This window comes from Chlorocebus sabaeus, chromosome 6, assembly GCF_047675955.1.
Source record: "Chlorocebus sabaeus isolate Y175 chromosome 6, mChlSab1.0.hap1, whole genome shotgun sequence".
NCBI classification, from domain to species: Eukaryota; Metazoa; Chordata; class Mammalia; order Primates; family Cercopithecidae; genus Chlorocebus; species Chlorocebus sabaeus.
The window spans coordinates 19,690,413-19,711,207 of NC_132909.1; the positions used below are offsets into that span (position 1 = coordinate 19,690,413).

General features: G+C 54.4%; 1 protein-coding gene across 1 annotated transcript; it reads right to left on the reverse strand.

The window, feature by feature from the left end:
- Positions 1-7,299: 7,299 nt before the first annotated feature.
- On the reverse strand, positions 7,300-20,631 carry PLEKHG2 (pleckstrin homology and RhoGEF domain containing G2). The gene is given in 20 exon segments (XM_007996771.3): positions 7,300-7,808; positions 7,810-9,170; positions 9,250-10,177; positions 10,618-10,791; positions 12,341-12,357; positions 12,526-12,564; positions 12,643-12,690; positions 12,788-12,889; positions 12,980-13,013; positions 14,605-14,691; positions 14,782-14,874; positions 15,512-15,712; positions 15,926-16,063; positions 17,317-17,467; positions 17,715-17,761; positions 17,898-17,964; positions 18,769-18,869; positions 18,948-19,219; positions 20,015-20,143; positions 20,317-20,631. Coding segments are annotated over 19 exon segments (4,173 nt in total). The 5' UTR covers positions 20,124-20,143; positions 20,317-20,631; the 3' UTR covers positions 7,300-7,604.
- Positions 20,632-20,795: the final 164 nt, after the last annotated feature.

The following is a 20,795-nucleotide window of genomic DNA, read 5'->3' on the forward strand; positions in this document are numbered from 1 at the left end:
GCCAAGGTGGTAAAACCCCATCTGTATTAGAAATATAAAGATTAGCTGGGTGTGGTGGTGGATTACTGTAATCCAGCTACTTGGGAGGCTGATTCAGAGAATTGCTTAAACAGGTGCCTGCCACCATGGCCAGCTAATTTTTTTGTATTTTTTTATTAGAGTCAGGGTTTCACCATGTTGGCAAGGCTGATCTTGAATTCCTGACCTCAGGTGATCCGCCCGCCTCGGCCTCCCAAAAGTGGGATTACAGGCGTGAGCCACCGTGCTGGGCTGGCAGCTTTCTCTATGGGGATCTAGGGACTTGGTCTGTTAACGACTGCTGTGTAATAAGAGGCAACATACAGTGAGTTCTCAGCTGCTACCACGAGGCCACTGTACCAGGCTACAGGGATCATAGAACGTTTCTGTCACTGCAGAAAGTTCTGGGGAACAGCACTGGTAAACGGAGCATATAGAAGTAAAAAGTTGCTTGTAGACGAAGTCACCTTTAGGTTTTCTCATTTTGTAGAACAGGAAAGTAGAACCAGGAAGTTGCTTGCCCAAGGACACAGTAAAAAGTCAAAGTGGCCTTTTTTTTTTTTTTTTTGAAACGGAGTCTTGCTCTGTTTCCAGGCTGGAGTAGTGACATCTTGGCTTACTGCAACCTCCACCTCCCTGGTTCAAGCAATTCTCCCTCAGCCTCCTGAGTAGCTGGGACTACAGGCGTGTGCCACCACGCCCAGCGAATTTTTGTATTTTTAGTAGAGACGGGGTTCCACCACGTTGGCCAGGATGGTCTCGATCTCTTGACCTCGCGATCTGCCCACCTCGGCTTCCCAAAGTGTTGGGATTGCAGACATGAACCACTGTGCGGGCCAGTTTGTGTGTGTGTGTGTGTGTGTGTGTTGTTTTTGAGACAGTCTCCGTCAGCGAGGCTGCCCAGGTTGGAATGCAGTGGTGCCATCTTGGCTCACTGCAACCTCTGCCTTCCGGGTTCAAGTGAGTCTCCTGCCTCAACCTCCCAAGTAGCGGGGACTACAGGCACATGCCACCGCACCCGGCTAATTTTTGTATTTTTAGTAGAGATGGGGTTTCACTATGTTGGTTTATCCATGTTGGCTAGGCTGGTCTCTAACTCCTGACCTTGGGATCTGACTGCTTTGGCCTCCCAAAATACTGGGATTACAGGTGTCAGCCACCGCTCCTGGCCTAATTTTTGTATTTTTAGTAGAGATGGGGTTTCACTATGTTGGTAAGGCTGGTCTCAAACTCCTATCTTCAAGTGATCGTCCTGCCTCAGCTCCGCCTCAGCCTCCCAAGGTGCTGGGATTACAGGCATGAGCTACCATGCTGGGCCCAAAGTGGCATTTTGGACAGGCAACTGGGCTGTAGAAGAGCCCAGGTTCTTTTTTTCTTTTTTTTTTTTTAATTTATTTTTATTTTTTTGAGATGGAGTTTTGCTCTTGTCGCCTAGGCCCGAGTACAATGGTGTAATCTCAGCTTACTGCAACCTCCGCCTCCTGGGTTCAAGCAATTCTCCTGCCTCAGCCTCCTGTGTAGCCGAGCGCCACCACGCCTGACTGATTTTTGTATTTTTAGTAGAGACAAGGGTTTCACAAAGTTATCCAGGCTGGTCTTGAACTCCTGACCTCAGGTGATCCTCCTGCCTTGGCCTCTCAAAGTGCTGGGATTAACAGGCGTGAGCCACCCCGCCTGACCTGGAGCCCAGGTTCTTGACTACCAGTTTAGGTTGTCACAAATCTGCTCAACAGGCCCCATCTCTACCCTGTGGCCCCTCAATATGAGGAGCTAAGGAGTCAGGGTGGCCGCTTGTGGGAAAAGCACAGAAGGCTGTGGGACTCAGGCGGTGCCTGATAGCCTGGAGGAGTCACGTGGGCTCCTTGAGGGAGAGAACATGGGAACCAGGGGCTGCTGGCCGGTAGGAAGAGTAGTCAGGGAGACCATGTCTGTGGTGAGTTATTTTTTTATTCTTTTTTTTTTTTTTGAGATGGAGTCTCGCTCTGTCGCCCAGGCTGCAGTGCAGTGGCCGGATCTCAGCTCACTGCAAGCTCCGCCTCCCGGGTTTACGCCATTCTCCTGCCTCAGCCTCCCGAGTAGCTGGGACTACAGGCGCCCGCCGCCTCGCCCGGCTAGTTTTTTTTGTAATTCTTAGTAGAGACGGGTTTTTACCGTGTTAGCCAGGATGGTCTCGATTTCCTGACCTCGTGATCCGCCCGTCTGGGCCTCCCAAAGTGCTGGGATTACAGTGTGGTGAGTTATTTTCGGGTGTCTATCGCCTCAACTTGCTCATTCGCTTCCCTTGAACACCTGTGGCGGGCCATGTGCTCATCATGGGCCACTGAGGGACCACAGCCCTCTTCCCCCTCCCAAGGAGTCACAGATGACGCAAGGGTTGCTGCTGGTGCTGGAAGAGGAGTTGGGCTTCAAAGCACAGTGCATCCTCAGCGTCTTGGATAGGTGCTCGGAAATGGACTTAAGCAAAACAAAGCAGATCCTGTAATAACAGTCCTTTAAACAAATTGGTTTCCTTATACGTCCTTTCGCTTAAGGTCACAGTTTCCAAGAACCTATTGATGACGTAAAGTGAGAGCTTAGTTGAGTGGCTAATGACTCATAGGAAGCTAGTGAACTTCATTGTTTGGGGAGCGGAGTGATCTCTACTTCCTAGCTCCAGCCTCTGCAGGCAATAGGGAGGTCCCGCACTTAAATGCTCAGGGGGAACGTTTAACAACTCGAGATTTTTTGTCCTCTTGCTCATTTTCTATGTATCTGCCCTAGTCGATACAGTAGCCAGAGCTCAGAAGCTATGTATGGTTACTAAGCGGGGCTGCACAAATTAGAACATTTCCATCATCGAGGAAGGTTGTATGGGACAGCACTGACACAGGATACGTAAAAGGAGTGGGGGGTCGGGCCCGGTAGCTCACGTCTGTAATTCCAGCACTTTGGGAGGCCAAGGCAGGTGGATTACCTGAGGTCAGGAGTTCGAGATCAGCCTTGCCAACATGGCGAAACCTGGTCTCTACTAAAAATACAAAAAAAAAAAAAAAAAAAAAAAAAGCCGGGCGCGGTGGCAGGTGCCTGTAGTCCCAGCTACTCTGGAGGCTGAGGCAGGAGAATCGCTTGAACCACAGAAACAGAGGTTGCAATGAGCCAAGATCCTGCCACTGCACTCCAGCCTGAGCAACAGAGAGACTCTGTCTCTAATTAATTAATTAATTAAATAAATAAAAAGTAAAGGAGTGGGGGGCCAGGCGCAACGACTCATTCTTGTAATCCCAGCACTTTGGGAGGCAGAGGCAGGCGGATCACTTGAGGTCAGGAGTTGGACACCAGCCTGGCCAACATGGTGAAACCCCGTCTCTACTAAAAGTACAAAATTAGTTGAGCATGGTGGCACGCGCCTGTAGTCCCAGCTACTCGGGAGGCTGAGGCAGGAGAGTCGCTTGAATCCAGGAGGTAGATGTTGCAGTAAGCCGACATTGCGCCACTGCAGTCCAGCTCTGGGCGACAGAGTAAGACTCCTCCTTCTCAAAAAAAAAAAAAAAAAGAAAAAAAAAAGAAAGAAAAGGAAAGGAGTGGGGTTCATGGAGCCTCGGGTTGTTGGAGGTGTCCACATCCCTGTGAGGTTGGTGACACAGGATGAGAAAGCTATCCTAGGGGCAAAATGTTTTGCAGCTCGCCAAGTTTTGCATTGCAGCCAGAGTTAACTCGAGTTAACTAGGTCTAGCTGGCATTAACCTAAATGTCCCAGAGAGGACAGTGGGCACCATCCTTATCCTTTCGGAGCCTGATTTAGCTGTAGCTCTGATGTGGACTGGGCTCGGAACCAAGGTGGGCCAGCAGGAAAGGTATTCCTGAGGAGGTGACGGAGCTGGGGCCGAGAAGCAGCAGTAGGAGTTGGGCGGGAGGGAGGAATGGAATTCACAGACACCAGGAGGAGGGGCGGAGGCAAGCCTGGCGCCCATGGTTTTCCCGGGGGGTCCAGAGACCCCCTTACTGAGGCTTCTGGCTCTTTCCCAGAGGCACAGCTGGGACACATCTGGACTGGAAAGGGGCTTGCCTCTCCTTCCCAGCTCCAGGCCTTGGAGTAGACAGGCCCCTTCTCCCTCCCTGCCTCCTCGAATACCGGGAATTCCGACGCCGCTGGAAGCCCAAGCCAGGCTGAGAACTTCCTTCAGCCGGGAATGTGCAGCTGGGGCGGAGGAGGGGAGCATCGGCTGCGGTCCTGACCTTGGGGAGGCTGCAGTGGAGTGGATCATTCCAGGCTGAGGAGTTCACCTCTGTCGCCCCGGGGCCCCCAGGACACAGCCCCGGCCCTGGTGTACAGTAGCCAGTCAATAAACAGTAAGTGAGCAGAAGCCGGCAGCTAATATTTATTGAGCCAGGCCCTGTGCTGGCAACTGTACTCAGCTAATTATCAGAATCCCCTGAGGCGTGCACAGCACCAGGCCACAAGCCCCATGCTGGCAAGGCAGTGTTCTCTCTTGTATCCCCACTGGCAAGAACAGCACCTGGCACAGGACAGGCACGTTTATGGATTTTATTTTATTTTATTTTATTTTAATTATTATTTATTTATTTTTTTTGAGACAGAGTCTCGCTCTGTCGCCCAGGCTGGAGTGCAGTGGCCAGATCTCAGCTCACTGCAAGCTCCGCCTGCCGGGTTTACGCCATTCTCCTGCCTCAGCCTCCTGAGCAGCTGGGACTACAGGTGCCCGCCACCTCGCCCAGCTAGTTTTTTGTATTTTTTTTAGTAGAGACGGGGTTTCACCGTGTCAGCCAGGATGGTCTCGATGTCCTGACCTCGTGATCCGCCCGTCTCGGCCTCCCAAAGTGCTGGGATTACAGGCTTGAGCCAACGCGCCCGGCCTATTTTATTTTTTTGAGACGGAGTTTTGCTTGTCTCCCAGGCTGGAGTGCAGTGGCATGATCTCTGTTCACTGCAACCTCTGCTTTTCAGGTTAAAGTGATTCTTCTGCGTCAGCCTCGTGAGTAGCTGGGATTACAGGCGCCTACTACGCCTGGCTTTTTGTATTTTTAGTAGAGACGGGATTTCACCATGTTGGCCAGGCTGGTGTGGTCTCGAACTCCTCACCTCAAGTGATCCACTTGCCTCGGCCTCACAAACTGTTGGGATTACAGGCATGAGCCACTGCACCTGGCCAGGACAAGCAAATTTAATGGTAGACTTGAGCCAAGCTGTGTGGATTCGAGTCTCAGTGCTGCACCTTCCTAGCTGTGTGACTAGGCAAATCCCTTAGCCTCTCTGTGCCTGCCTCAATTTCCTCACTGAGGCAGGCACAGACTGAGGATTTAAAAACATGCTCACTTGCGTATTAGGGATGTTATGAGGACAGTGAATGAGCCTATATAAAGTGGCTGTAATGCTCATAGTATGTGCTTAGTACCCAGTAAATCGCAGCTTATTTGCTGTTAACTGATTGCTGAAAATTCAGATTCCTGGGCAGGGTGTGGTGGCTCACGCCTGTATTCCCAGCACTTTGGGAGGCTGAGGCAGGCGGATCATCTGAGGTCGAGTTCAAGACCACTATGGCCTGGCCAATATGGCGAAACCCTGTCTCTACTACAAAATACAAAAATTAGCTGGGCGTAGTGGTGGCCGCCTGTAATCCCAGCTACTTGGGAAGCTGAGGCAGGAGAATCACTTGAACCCGGGAGGCAGAGGTTGCAGTGAGCCGAGATCATGCTATTGCACTCCAGCAAGAGGGAAACTCCGTTTAAAAAAAAAAAAAAATTCAGATTCCCAGCCAGGCATGATAGCTCATGCCTGTAATGCCAGCACTTTGGGAGGCCAAGGTGGGCGGATCACTTGAGGTCAGGAGTTTGAGACCAGCCTGGGCCAACATGGCAAAACCCTGTCTTTACTAAAATTACAAAAATTATCTGAGCATGGTGGTGCACGCCTGTAATTGGGAGGCCGAGGCATGAGAATTGCTTGAACCCAGCAGGTGGAGGTTGCAATGAGCCAAGATTGCGCTATTGCACTCAAGCCCGGGTGACAGAGTGAGACTCTATCTCAAAAAAAAAAAAAAAAAAATCAGATTCCCAAGCTCCTCTTGCCCTGGGGGTCCTGATTCAAAGTCGGGACTAGATCTGTGATTTGAATGATGCTCCTAAGCAAGTCAGAGGTTCAAACATATTTGGGAAGTGGGAGGATACGCTCCCTAAATCTTTCAATGATCCCAGGAGGGAAGTACCGTTGTCTTCATTTTGTAGATGAGAAAACCGGCTCAGAGGGAGGACCCACACCAGATAAGTAAAGATGGGACTTGAATTCATGCCAGGACACCAGGGTGCGTTAGAGAATCCCAGGGGAGCTTACATAAATAATGTGCTAAAGCACAAGATGCTAAGTATTTGATGAAAGCAGCTAATATCAGCACCAAAGACACTGCTTAAATTGTGCCTCTCCCTGGGCATACCACTGCTGGAACAAGGGGGCAGACAGAACCTAACATAAAAGCCTTTTGTCTCCACGACCTGAATTATTTTGCTGGGGGAGGGAGCATGTGGATGAATTGTAGAGGCTGCCAACTGGGGGGAGGAGTGAAGGGATCTGAGGTATGTGAGTGGGCACAAGAACTGGGATATTCATGAGGAACTGGTGGTGAGGATGCCAAGGGAAATCAAGACAGATGTGGGACAGACTTATTCCAGAACCCCAAAATTGATCTCCCCTGTATCAGCATGGAATTGTCTCTGAAGTGTCATAGTACTAAGACCCGGAAGAGTCTAGTGAGGGAGGGATGAGTATGTCGATGGATTGGGAGATGGCTGGGTGAGTATGTATGGATGGCAAAATGAGTGGGTGAATGGACACAGATGGAAATATGGAGGGAGAGATGGATGGATGGAGTGCTGGATGGAAGACGGGTAAGTGGGATGATGCATAAATGGATGGAGGGATGGAATGCCAGATGGGGGTAGAATGATAAAGGGATGGATGGGTGAAGAGGGCAGACAGTCGGATAAGCAAGGTAGATAGGTGAGATGAGGGACTGGAAGATGGGTAGATGGAGAGGGAAAGTTAGATGGAGCAACAGCTGGATGGACAGGTGGAGACGGCAGGGGGGGTGAGATGAACGGATGGTGGGAGACATTAACTGTATAAATTGCCAAGGGAATGGATTTCTGGGGTCTATTTGAAGCAGAGCTTCTTAACTTGGCTTTCCTGAATGGGAGTCAAGTAGTTAACACACCTGCTGAAATCACACTCCAAATTATAGTGGATCCATTTTCCAATAATTCTCAAAGGAGTCTGAGATTCCCCAAGTGTTCAGAACCACTGATTTGTTCTGTGTTAGACCTTCCCATTCATTGTCTTGTCATCCCCCACAGCCTCCAGGATGGGAAAATACACATCATCGCATGAAACAATCAGTATTAACAAAACATTGATGACATTCCCTTCCCCATCCCTGTGGATCAAGGCAAGAAGGGCCATTCACCGACGCAGAAACCAGGAGCTGGAAAGCCGCAGTTTTGAGGCCTGCGTTCAGTGTCTGGACTTCCGGGTCAAGTTCTGAGGGTCTGTGGCATCTGGCTGAAGTCCTTGCTTTGGGGAAGTCTCATGTCCTGGTTCACATACGGAAGCGGGCATCAGGAGCCCCCTGGGCCCTGCGAAGGCCCATAGATTCCTGTGTGGAGGCCAAGAGAGCAGGGTGGTTCAACCGGACCTGGGCCTTGGCTGGCCGCAGCCGCCCACCCCCACCCACGTGGATATTAACCGTTGTGGCATAGCTGAGCCGCCTGGCTGGGGGAGGTGGTGGCTGGGGCTGGGGGGGGCGGCGAAGATGCCCGTGACGTGGGAGCAGAGGCGGACCAGGAGCCCCGGGAGGCTGCAGGGGCCCCTCCCCCAGGCCCCTGCCGCCGAGCCAGGCTCTGGCTGATATATGAGGCTGCCAGGTATCTGGAGAGGGCAGCTGCATTGGGGCCCAGGAGCTGACGGCTGGAAGGTGGGGGACTATGAGGTGGGGTCAAGTCTGAAGACTCCAACCTGGCAACATGAGAGGCTAAGGAGCCTCCTGGGTTGGACAAAACCATGGTGGTCTGAAACGGGGTGGGTAAGAGACCCTGAATGTCTAGAGAGCCTCCTCTCTCGGGTAAAGGTGTGGCAGCTGGATCATGGGCATCTGTGAGGCTCTTCTGCTCCAATAAAGGTGTGAGTTTTTGGACCTGTGTGTCTGTAAGGCTTGGCTCCTGAAGTGGAGGTATAGCCGCTGGACCCTGGATGTCTGGGAGGCTTCCCTGCTTGGGTGACATTGGGAGGGCTTGGACCCAGATGTCTGTGAGGCCTTGTGGCAGGGGCGAAGGTGTGGTAGCTGGAACCTGAATGTCTGGGATGTCCTGGGACAGAGACAGTGGGGCGTTGGCTGGGATCCGATGGTCCAGGTGGCTTCCGTGTGCAGGCAAAGGTGAGGTACCTGGAATCTGAAGGTCTGGGAGATCACATGGCAAGGGCAGTGGGGTGTCGCCTGGGCCCTGGGGGTCCAGGCTGCTTCCGTGCAAAGGCAAAGGCTGGATGGGCTGACTGCAGACAGGGTCTGGGCCCGGAACATCCCTGGAACCGTCTTGCTTTGTTAGTGGGATATTGGTTGAGCTCTCGCTGTCTAGGTGACCTTCTTGCTTGGGCACAGGAGTGGTGGCTGAAACTGTGAAATCAGAACAAATCTCCTTGGGCAAAGCTGGAGTGGTGGGAACGTGGATGTCCACACAGTGTCCCTGCTCAGGACAAAAGGCGGTGGACGGAGCTGGTATAGCCACGTGACTTCTATGCTCAGGCAAAGGAGTGGTAGCTGGAACTTGGGTTTCCGGGTGGCCTGGATCAGGGAAAGTTGTAAGAGCTGGCACCTGGAGGTGTAGGGGGCATTCCTGCTTGGGCAAAGGTGTAGCGGCTGGAGCCTGGACATGCTGGGAACCTCCTTGTTCAGGCAGAAGGGTAGCAGCTGGAACGTGGATGCCCGGATGGTCTTGCTTAGGCAAATTTGAAACATGTAGACCCTGGCTATCCGGGCTGCCTCCCTGCTTCGACAAAGGTATGGCAGCTTGAACCCAGGCAGCAGGACCCAGGGGGACAGACTCCTGGGCACATGTCAGCGGGAAGGCCAACTCACACACCAGCACGTGTCCAAAGGCAGGCAGGAGCCCTGAATGCAAAAAGAGGATCAAGTCAGGACCACTACCCTAGCGGAGACCACCTCTGCCAACCACGTACCCGGATTTCACCTGGCTCCGCCTGCTCCTGGGGCAGACAGGGGGATGGCTGGGGTTGGGCCAGAACCCGAGGCCGGCGGCGGGGGGCGTTGGCTGATGCCCGAGTCTCCGCCCGCTGCATCTGCTGGATCCGCTCACTGTACAGCCGGGCCAGCTCTCGCACTCGGGATGCTGTCCTTTCCGAACTTGGGGCTCTGGCCTTCCCACTCCCGCTGTCTCCACCCAGATCCGAATCCTCCAGGATCAGCAGTGGCTCTGGGAAGCCTGGCCGGGCCAGCTGCCCCTGCTCCAATGCCTGCCAGGCACTCCGGATTTCTGAGCAAGAGCGGAATGCCAGCTCATCTGGGAATCCCTGATGTTGGGTGACATCCTGGGGCTGGAAGTCTGGAAATGATACCCCTTCTTCATCCTCCTCTGGCCCTGCCTTGCCTCCTGAGGGCGACTCTCCCAGTTTCCCAGGATTGCTTCCAGAGAACAGTTCTCTCCTGGTGGCTGGAGCCTCAACTGGTTCCTGCAGAGGCCCCTGGAGCCAGGAGTCACAGGGGAGGGTGGGAGTGCTAGAAAGACTGGGGGTGTCGGGGACACTAGGCATGGCTGGAAGGCAGGGCATCTCAAAAACACCAGAAATGTCAGAGAGACTAGGAAGGAGGGGACCTTCGGGAATTTCACAGCGGCTGGGAATTTCAGGAAGGTGGGGCACGTCAGGAATTTTGGTAAGGCAGGGAATGTTGGGCATTTCAGCTGCACTGGAACTTTCAAGCCCTTCCAGGACATGGAGTGGGGAAGGCCCCCGTTCATCCATCTCGAGTCCTTCCTCCTCCTCCTCCTCCTCCTCTTCAGAAGAGTCCCGGCTGGGCAGGGCTTGGAATGTGAGGGTTTCGCTGTCACCAGGCACCTGGGAGTCTCCGGAAAACTTGGGAATGTCATGTGTGGATGATGGCTATAGTGGGCACAGGAGAAGAAGCCAAAGATATCAGCATGGTGGCCGGGCACGGTGGCTCATGCCTGTAATCTCAGCATTTTTGGAGGCCAAGGTGGGCGGGTCACTTGAGGTCAGGAGTTCAAGACCAGCCTGGCCAACACGGTGAAACCCTGTCTCTACTAAAAACACAGGGGGGAAAAAAAAAAAAATTAGCCGGGCATGGTGGCAGGCACCTGTAGTCCCAGCTACTCAGGAGGTTGAGGCAGGAGAATCGTTTGAACCTGGGAGGCAGAGCTTGCAGTGAGCCGAGATCGTGCCACTGCACTCCAGCCTGGCAACAGAGCAAGACTCCATCTCAAAAAAAAAAAAAAAAAGGTATGAGCATGAGCTACCTGGTCCCTGGTCTGTGTGCCCACACCCAGAGGCCCAAGGACACGATGATGGGACAGCCAGCTCACCCCTGGATCTCGAAGGCCTCGCTGATTCAGCAGTTCCAGGATTTCTTCAGTGATTGAGGTCCCAGAGGGGTCCAGTGTTGGAGGTCCAGCATCCTCTAGGTCCTCAGGCGGTCCAGAGCCTGAAACTGCTGGCTGAGATTCTGAGGGGTAGAGTTCACCTTCACTGCCAGCATGCTGTGAAGGAGGGAAAGCAATGGAAGGAATGGAGACTCCTCCCTCACACAGAGGACCCCAAGCCCCAATCCCCTTCATTTGTGTGTGTTTGTTTTGAGACGGAGTCTTGCTCTGTCGCCCAGCCTGGAGTGCAATGGCACCATCTCTGCTCACTGCAACCTCTGCCTCCCGGGTTCAAGCAATTCTCCTGCATCAGCCTCCTGAGTAGCTGGGATTACAGGAGCCTGCCACAATGTCTGGCTAGTATTTGTATTTTTAGTAGAGATAGGGTTTCACCATGTTGGCCAGGCTGGTTGCAAACTCTTGACCTCAAGTGATCCGTCTGCCTCAGCCTCCCAAAGTGCTAGGATTACAGGCGTGAGCCACTGTGCCCAGATTTTGTTTTGTTTTGTTTTTTTTTTTAGACAGGGTCTTACTCTGTTGTCCAGGCTGAAGTGCAATGGTGTGATCATAGCTCACTGCAGCTTCGACTTCCTGGGTTCAAGCAATCCTCCCACCTCAGCCTCCTGAGTAGCTAGGACTACAGGTGTGTGCCATCATACCTGGCCAATTTTTGTTTGTTTGTTTTTAAGTTTTGTTTATTTATTTATTTATTTGAGACAGGGTCTTGCTCTGTCACCCAGGCTGGACAATTTTTTTAATTTTTTTTTCTTTTTGAGACAGTCTCTCTCTGTTGCCCAGGCTGGAGTGCAGTGGCGTGAACTTGGCTCACTGCAAGCTCCGCCTCCCAGGTTCATGCCATTCTCCTGCCTCAGCCTCCAAGTAGCTGGGACTACAGGCACCTGCCACCACGCCTGGCTAATTTATTTTTTATTTTTATTTTTTTTTGAGACGATGTCTCAGTCTGTCACCCAGGCTGGAGTGCAGTGGCTCGATCTCAGCTCACCGCAACCTCTACCTCCCAGCTTCAAGCAATTCTCCTGCCTCAGCCTCCTGAGTAGCTGGGATTACAAGTGGCTGCCACCATGGCCAGCTAATTTTTGTATTTTTAATAGAGACGGGGTTTCTCCTTGTTGGCCAGGTTGGTCTCAAACTCCTGACCTCAGGTGATCCACCCGCCTTGGCCTCCCAAAGTGCTGGGATTACAGGTGTGAGCCACCGTGGCTGGCTCAATCAAAAAAATTTTTTTTAATTTTTCTTTTAAAATTTTTATTTATTTATTTGAGACAGAGTCTCACTGTCACCCAGGCTAGAGTGCAGTGGCTCGACCTCAGCTCATTGCAACCTCTAACTCTCAGGCTCAAGCAATCCTCCTACCTCAGCCTCCTGAGTAGCTGGGACCATTGGTATGTACTGGTGTGCCCGGCTAATTTTTTTGTACTTTTTGTAGGGATGGGGTTTTGCCATGTTGCCCAGGCTGGTCTCAAACTCCTAGGCTCAAGCAATCCTCCTGCCTTGACCTCCCAAAGTACTGAGATTACAGGCATGAGCTATTCTGTCTGGCCCCAATCCCTTTCCCATTCAGACCCAGGATTTTGGAACTCAAGCTCCCTTCTCTATCAGACCCAGAAGTCAAGGTGCCCAGACCCCATCTCGAGATATCTCTTACCTTGAATCCATGCTTAGCTGAGGATGGAGAGATGAGAGAGAGAAAAACATTAGTGAGATGTAAGGGAAAAAGAGTGATCCCCCATAACTGATGAGCTGAAGCAACCACCCCTCCCCAACCCACCACAGACATCCCGCCAGGAGACAGACAGGGATGGACCAGGCTAAGCCAGGGCAGTCACTGACCGTTCTGTGGGAACATGACATAAGGGTCCTTCACCGGCTCTGCGGGGAGGACACAGTGATGTCAGGAGCCCAGCTCCCACCCCAGTGCCTGGATCACCCTTAGGGGTGAGCGCTCACCAGACTGCCTGCGGCCTCGGCGAATCACAGAGGGCCCAGGAGATGGAGCTGTGGGAGGGAGGGCCAGAGCCCTGCGTGAGCCCAGCTCCCGGGTCCTAGGGAAGTGAGGGCTGAGGGCCGGGACTCAGGGATCCACCGCCTTTACCTGTGTTCCTTCGCCCAGGGGTAAAACTTCTAGCATCTCGAGGTCGAGGAGACCCAAGTGGGGGCGTCAGGGGCTCTGGGACAGGCTTACTTTTGGGGGCACCTGTGGGGAGAGTTTTGGGGCTAAGAGCCAACTTTTCTTGGAAGTAATTCCTCTACTTCCACACCCTCCCAGCCCAAGGCCCCAACTCACAATGCAGGCTGTTTTCAAGGAGAACTTGCTTTGCCTGAAAGACAGAAGGATGAGGGCTGAGGTGGGTCGATTTTGGAGTACCACAGGGAGGATGCTTTAAGCATCACAGTCATGCCCATTAATGGGTGCTGTTCTTTTTTTTTTTTTTAATGATCTTGCTCTATCCACCAGGTTGGAGTACAGTGGTGCCATCATAGCTCACTCCAGCCTCTACTTCCTGGGATCAAGCGATCCTCCCACCTCACCCTCTTGAGTAGCTGGGATTTCAGATGTGCACCACAGTCAGCTAAGGTTGGAGTGCAAAGGTGTGATCTCGGCTCACTGCAACCTCTGCCTCCCGGTTTGAGCGATTCTCCTGCCTCAGCCTCTTGAGTTGCTGGGAGTACAGGTGCCTGCTACCACGCCCGGTAATTTTTGTGTTTTTAGTAGAGATGGGGTTTCAACATGTTGGCCAAGTTGGTTTCGAACTCCTTACCTCAGGTGATCCACCTGCCTTGGCCTCCTGAAGTGTTAGGATTACAGGCGTGAGCCACCACACCCAGCCCAGCTATTTTATTTTAATTTTAATTTTAATTTTTTTGATTAAAAAATTTTTTTGCTCTTATTGCCCAGGCTGGAGTTCAATGGTGTGATCTCAGCTCACCGCAACTTCCGCCTCCTGGGTTCAAGCGATTCTCCTGCCTTAGCCTCCCAAGTAGCTGGGATTACAGGCATGCACTACCATGCCTGGCTGATTTTGTATTTTTTTCTTTTAAGACGGAGTCTCACTCTGTCGTCCAGTCTGGAGTGCAGTGGCGCGATCTCGGCTCGCTGCAACCTCTGCCTCCTGGGTTCACACCATTCTCCTGCCTCCCAAGTAGCTGGGACTATAGGCGCCCACCACCACGCCTGGCTAATTTTTTGTATTTTTGGTAGAGACGGGGTTTTACCGTGTTAGGCAGGATGGTCTCGATCTCCTGACCTCGTGATACACCCGCCTCAGCCTCCCAAAGTGCTGGGATTACAGGCGTGAGCCACCGTGCCCGGCCCAATTTTGTATTTTTTAAGTAGAGACGGGGTTTCTCCATGTTGGTAAGGCTGGTCTCGAACTCCCGACCTCAGGTGATCCGCTTGCCTTGGCCTCCCAAAATGCTGGGATTACAGGCGTGAGCCACCGTGCCCGGCCAGCCCCAGCTAATTAAAAAATGTTTTTTAGAGACAGGGTCTCACTATGTTGCCCAAGCTGGTATCGAGCTCCTGGGCCCAAGTCATCCTCCCACATCACCCCCTTGAAGTGCTGGGATTATAAGGCATGAGCTGCCACAGCCAGCTGATGGGTGCTTCTATTGGTCAAGCCCATGACGACGTGGCTGGTGACCATTAATCATCACCACAGCCCTAGGATGAAGGTGCTATCATTCCTCTAGGTGAGGAAGTTAAGGCTCAGAGAAGTTAAGTTACTTGCCCAAGGTCACAAAGCAGGGACATGGTAGAGCTAAGATTCAAACCCCAGTAGCAGAATTCTGCACTTTTAGCAATCACATTGTAAGAGACTGCTCCGGCACTGGGCAGGGGCGTCTCTTAGTACTACTGGGGGACGGTGTCTCCAGCACTCAGAGGGCGCCTGGCTGTGGCGGGAGCTGTACCTTGGCAGGGATGGAGGCGGGGTGGTTCTCAAAGAAGAGGCGCTGGAGACAGTGAATCCACAGCCTCTTCTCTTCTTGGTTCTTGGCCTGGGAGTGGGTTGCAGTAGAGTCAGGGGGCCAGGTGTGAGGTCTCGAGGTTGGGGGATCCCTGCCAGTCTGACCCCACTGCATGCTCACCTGGAGCAGGTGTCTGTGCTTGGGAATGGTCAGATCAGACACCTTGAACCCTAGAGGGTCTCGGGGACTCTCGCTTACGCTCAGGTTGCAGCACTGGAAGGAAAGAGAGGGGCAGCAAGCTCAGAGTCCTTGGGCTCTGTGATGTCCCTTGTACGGAGACACCCTTGGAGGTGTATCCGGGTCCTACTCCCTAGGAAGATATGTACCCCATAAGCCTGTATGGTGGGTTTCCTCTCCCGTTTTTTTTTTTTTTTTTTTGAGATGGAGTCTCGCTCTGTCACCTAGACTGGAGTGCAGTGGCACGATCCTGGTTCATTGCAACCTCTGCCTCCTGGGTTCAAGTAATTCTCCTGCCTCAGCCTCCCCAGTAGCTGGGATTACAGGCGTGTGCCACCACACCCAGCTAATTTTTGTATTTTTAGTAGAGACAGGGTTTCACCCTGTTAGCTAGGCTGGCCTCGAACTCCTGACTTCAAGTGATCTGCCGGTCTCGACCTCCCAAAGTGCTGGGATTACAGGAATGAGCCACCACACCCAGCCTTCTTCCTTTTTCTCTTAATTGGGGCAGCTCTTATTCTATACACTAGAAAGAAACCTTCCCTTGACCTCCATTCTCTAACTCAAGAAAATGTGGCAGGGTCCCTGGCCCACACCGTTGGGCACACAGATACAAGTATTTGGGGCATACTTTGTAGGTAGTATTCTAGCCCCACCCCATCCCCAAACTCACAAAGATGTGGCCTTTGTAGGTGTACTCCAGCCCCCTGCGCTTGGCCACCAGGAGCATCCGAGAGAACAGGAAGAGCAGCCGCTCACCCCCTCGTAACCGGGGGCCGCCCCCTCCACCTCCTCGGAACGCGCCCTCCAGCACCAGCTCCCCAAAAGCACTGAGCTCCGGGCCGGTCCAGCCACCCAGCCGCCGCTGCACTTCCTGCCGGGACACCGCCAGGTGCGCCGGGCACAGAGACAAGCATAGGTAGGTAGTACACACATACACACCAAAACAGGGGGGTTAGCAACAGGGCCGTGCTGTCCCAGCCAACCCTCCAAGGCTACCTCTGAAGCACTGATATCCCCCCACCCGCCCCCAAAGCCCCCGCGCTCACTCCCTCATCCAGCAAGCCCCAGCCCACCCTGGGGCCACCTGGAGGCGCGCCGCATGCTCCTGCTTGCGCTTCATGTCGTTGATGTACCAGGCAACCGCTGTCATGGACACAATAGCTTCCTCCACCATCTCGCGGCACCCAGCACCTGGGCCCTCCGCCCAGTGCTTCCCTAGTTCCTGTCAGGCAGCCACCAGGCACACAGGGATGGGGGGAGAAACAGAGAAGGCGAAAGAGAATGAGAGCAACAGCAGATGGAGAAATAGAAAGATAGGGGCAGAGGCCAGGCGCAGTGGCTCACATCTGTAATCCCAGCATTTTGGGAGGCTGAGGTGGGCAAATTACCTGAGGCCAGGAGTTCAAGACTAACCTGGCCAACATAGTGAAACCCCGTCCCTATTAAAAATACAAAAATTAGCCGAGCATGGTGGTGTGCGCCTGTAATCCTAGCTACTCAGGAGGCTGAGCCAGGAGAATCACTTGAATCCAGGAGATGGAGGTTGCAGTGAGCCAAGATCACACCACTGCACTCCAGCCTAGTCGACAAGAGCGAAACTCCATCTCAAAGGCAAAAAAAAAGGTAGGACTGGGCGCTGTGGTTCACGCCTGTAATCCCAGCACTTTGGGAGGCTGAGGCAGGTGGATCATCTGAGGTTAGGAGTTCGAGACCAGCCTGGCCAACGTAGTGAAACCCTGTCTCTACTAAAAATGCAGAAAAAAAAAGAAAATAAAATTAGTCAGGCATGGTGGCACATGCCTGCAATCCCAGTTACTCGGGAGGCTGAGGCAGGAGAATCGCTTGAACCCAGGAGGCGGAGGTTGCAGTCGCGCCATTGCATTCCAGCCTGGGCAACAAGAGCGAAACTCCGTCTCAAAAAAAAAAAAAAAGGTAGGGGCAGAGATGGAGGAAGACAAACAGGCAGAGACAGGAAGTGGAATGAGCTGGTTCCAGGCGTCACTGCCAGCAAGACCCTACACCAAATGCTGGCCCAGTTTCTTTCTTTCTTCTCTTTTTTGAGACAGGGTCTTGCTCCATCACCCAGGCTGGAGTGCAGTGGCACAGTCACATCTCACCACAGCCTCGAACTCCCGGGCTCAAATAATCCTCCCACCTCAGCCTCCAAGTAGCTGGGACTGCAGTTGTAAGCCACTGTGCCCGGCTAATTTTAGAAAAATTTTTATAGAGGTGAGGTTTTGCTATGTTGCCCAGCCTGGTCTTGAAATTCTGGGCTCAAGTGATCTTCTCACCTGGGCCTCCCAAAATGCTGGGATTATAGGTGTGAGCCACTGCACCCGGCCCACTGGCCCAGTTTCTAGGGACTGGATCCCTCCCCAGGTGGCACAGCCTGTTGTCCACCCTCCAGATGCATCAACAGTGGTCAAGGGACAGCATCTCGCCCTCCCCAGCCTGGCTCCAGGGGCCCTAGCTGACCTGCAGCAGCAGATGGTACTTGAGGATGCGCTGGACAGGTTTCAGCAGGAAGCTCTGCAGGGGCAGTGAGTGGCGAAGCTGGGCCTGGCGCTCCTGCAGCCACAGCGCTGCTGGTGGAGACAACGACAGCTCCCGGAGCAGGGCCAGGGAGCTGGGGGCACAGCACAGGTCAGTGGGGGATCGTCAGTTCCAGTGGGCAGGGACAAGAGGGGTTAGGGAGGGGCCAGGGTTTGGGAAGGGTCAGGGTCTGACAGAGGGTGGGGCAGTGAGGAAGAGGTTCAGTTACTGTCACAGCCTGGCAGGGGTCGGTGCTGGATGGGTCGGGGGTAGAGGGAGGGTGACTGGCACATCAGCTTGTGGGCACGGCCTGAGGCCCGGCAGGGGCTCCTGCCCCTCACCTCGGGTAGTTCATGCAGTACAATGTGTAGATGTCAAAATCCTCGCTCTGCGGGTGACATGGGAGTCAGGGAGACCCCAGGTCCTGGCTTCCCACGACCCCCCTTCCATCCTAGCCCAAGCCTGCTCTCCCCCCTCTACAAAGGCCCCATCTAGGACCGAGAGCCCCCCAACCCTCCACTCACCCTCTGCACGAAGCACTCAGCAATGCCCCCGGCGCTGCTGCTGTTCTCCAAGTCCTCCAGGAGCTCGCTACGGGGGAGAGGGGAGGGTGAGGAACCGCCTGCCTCCACGAACCCCTCCATGGGAGGCCTCCAGGAGGCTGAGGCCCCAGTGATCTGCTGGGGCTCGGGGCTTGCTGACTGCCAGCATCTCCTAAGGGGATGTCACGTCCGGAGGAAGGGTCCTCTGAGGGCTACACGGGACATGGTAACCTGCTTAGACTTTGTCCCTGGACAGCTTCTCATTCCTCAGCTTGAACTTGTGTCACTGCTGGCATGAGCCTAGGGGTGTCATGTCATGACCTAAAGAGCTAGGATGATCTTAAGATCCTGCTGTAATCCGGAGACCTCGTCAAGGCACTTTTCCGTGTCACGATCCTTGGACCCCAGCGTCCTCCTTACCACAGCGACCAACCATCCTGGTTTGTCTGGGACTGAGCAGTTTCCTAGGACGAGGGCTTTCAGTGCTAAAACTGGAAAAGTCCCAGGCAAATCAGGCTTAGGGGGTCACACGCATGCTCACGCTGTCCCGGCCTTCAGGCCCCACGTGATTCTTGGATTCATCGTGAGCCCAGAGCTGACACAGCCCCAAGGCCTTGTCCTGATGCCAGGACCCTGTCCCGGTGTTTGGGCTTCATCCAGGTCCTCTCACTCCCATCCCCTATGCCCCTCCCTTACTCTGGGTCCTCACTCCCAGTCATGATCCCGGATCCTTGTCCAATGTCACAACCCCACATACCAGCCTGGACAGGACACTACGAAGCTCCGAAGTTTGGGTTAGGAAATAGACCCTCCAACCAATCAATGCCCCCTGCCTGTCCCCCCTGCCCCTGACCTGCTGAACTCGTAGATGTCCTCAATGTTGGCAAACAGCGTGCCCACCTGCTCCACGCTCAGCCCTAGGACCCCGCCGTCCAGCAGAGGGCCCAGGTAGTCCTGTGGGGATGACTGGGGTTACGGGAGCCAAGGGGCTGGCCTGGGTACCCACTGCCCTAGCGTGTCTGCCCGGCTTACTTCCACGATGCTGCGGAGGTCTCTGACGTAGGCCCGCTCTGTCTCCACGATCTCCCGGGCCACACGCTCCAGCCTTGAGGGTTTGGCTGAACCTGGGATCCCCACCGGAGAGAGATGTAGGCGGATGGGGGGCCCTGGAAGGGGCTCTGGCCTGGAGGCTGAGCAGGCTGGAGTGGGTCCCGGGGCTGGATCCCCCTCAGAGCCCACTGTGCTCAGGGATGTGGAGCTCCCAGAACCTCGGGGGGAGGTCATGGTGGGGGCTGCAGGAGCTGCTGGGGTGTGGAACAGGAGGTCAGAGAAATCTCCCCATGCACCGGACTTCCACAGGCTTTCATGCCTTCAGCCCACACCCTCACCCACACCTGTCCAACAGCTTTCCCACAAGTTCTTTCCTCCTCTCCCCACTGCCCTGCCTTGGTCCAGTCCCATCCTCTCCCATCACGGTCCTCTCTGGACTTCTGGCTTCCATTTCTCTAATCCACCTTCATGAATCAGCTAGGTAGACCTTTATTAATTTGCCCATCTGACTGTGTCACTCCCGTGAGTATAACCCCTTCCTGCCCCTGGGGATAAAGTCCAAAATTCTCAGATCCACAGGGCACTGGGCAATGTGGCCGACACAGATCCCTCCAGCCAGTTCTCTTCCCACGGCCACCCCTCTTCTTACACTCTGCATTCACTCAACTTCTTTCAGTCACTTACATGAAGGCTTTTCTCAGCTCTGGGCCTTTGCACATGCTGTTCCTTGCATGTAGAATACTCTTCCTCGTCTTTGCCCAAATGCTTCCCCCTAATCTTCCACTTCTCAGTTGAGATGTTCCCACTTCCAGGAACCTTCCCCTGCCCTTCCGAGCTCCGAGGATCCACGATCACAGCCTGATCACATCCCTGACTACTCTGCCCAGCGCTGCCCCCTCTGGCCTGTCATTGCCTGGGGATGGGCCCGCCTCCCCCACCAGACTCGGAGCTTTGTGCGAGTTGGCCTTGGGCTGTCTCCATCACCCTGCCTTGCCAGCATCGCCCAGGAATAAATGCCCCACAGGCTCCGCCCCTGCCTCTGGGCTCACCTGTCCGAGTCTCACACACGGTGCTACAGTCACACACTTCACCTCTTCGGCCACACCCGAGGGTTGGGGTAGGTTTGGAGAGGCTCAGTCCTTGGGCTCCCTCTGGCATGGCTGAGCGGCCCAGCAGTCCTGCAGAAAGAGCCCCTTCTTGGATATCAGGTCCCCATGGGCCTCTCCGTCGCCCAAACTCACAGATGGGGGCTGAGAATTAGCAGCGTGGTGTAAATCCAGGGAGGGGCCCCTGGGAGTAACTAATGGGGGAGGCACAAAGTGACAGAAAGAAGGGGACAAGGAGAGAGAACCTGGGGAAAAAGATGGAAAGGCTGAGACAAAGAAGAGTGAACGGAGCGGGAGGCGCAGAGGCTGCGAGTCCCGTTTGTCTGGGGCCGGAGGCTTAGGGATCCTGGGAACGTTTGGGCTCCGGCTGGAGCGGAGGGCGAGGGGCAGGGCTGGGAAAAGCCGTGGGCGGGAGGCCGCGAGGTCCCAGGGGAGGGCGGAGGCTGGGGGACCGGATGCCAGGGTCCTGCAGACGGCTGCCTCCCCCGCCGAGAGCTGCGCGCTGGGGCGCTGGCCCCGAGCCCTCGCACCCCCTCCGGCCGGTCTCTCCGAACCCCGATCGCGGTCCCCACAGCCGCAGCCTCCCCAGCGCCTTCCCACACCCCTCCATCCCCCAACTCCCGCCGGCGCCTCGGCTCGCCCCCCGCCGGCACGCCCCCTCATTGTTCAGCAGTGGCGCCGCCCCCTCCCCCAGTCTGCCTGGGCCCCTCGCCTCCCCCCTCAC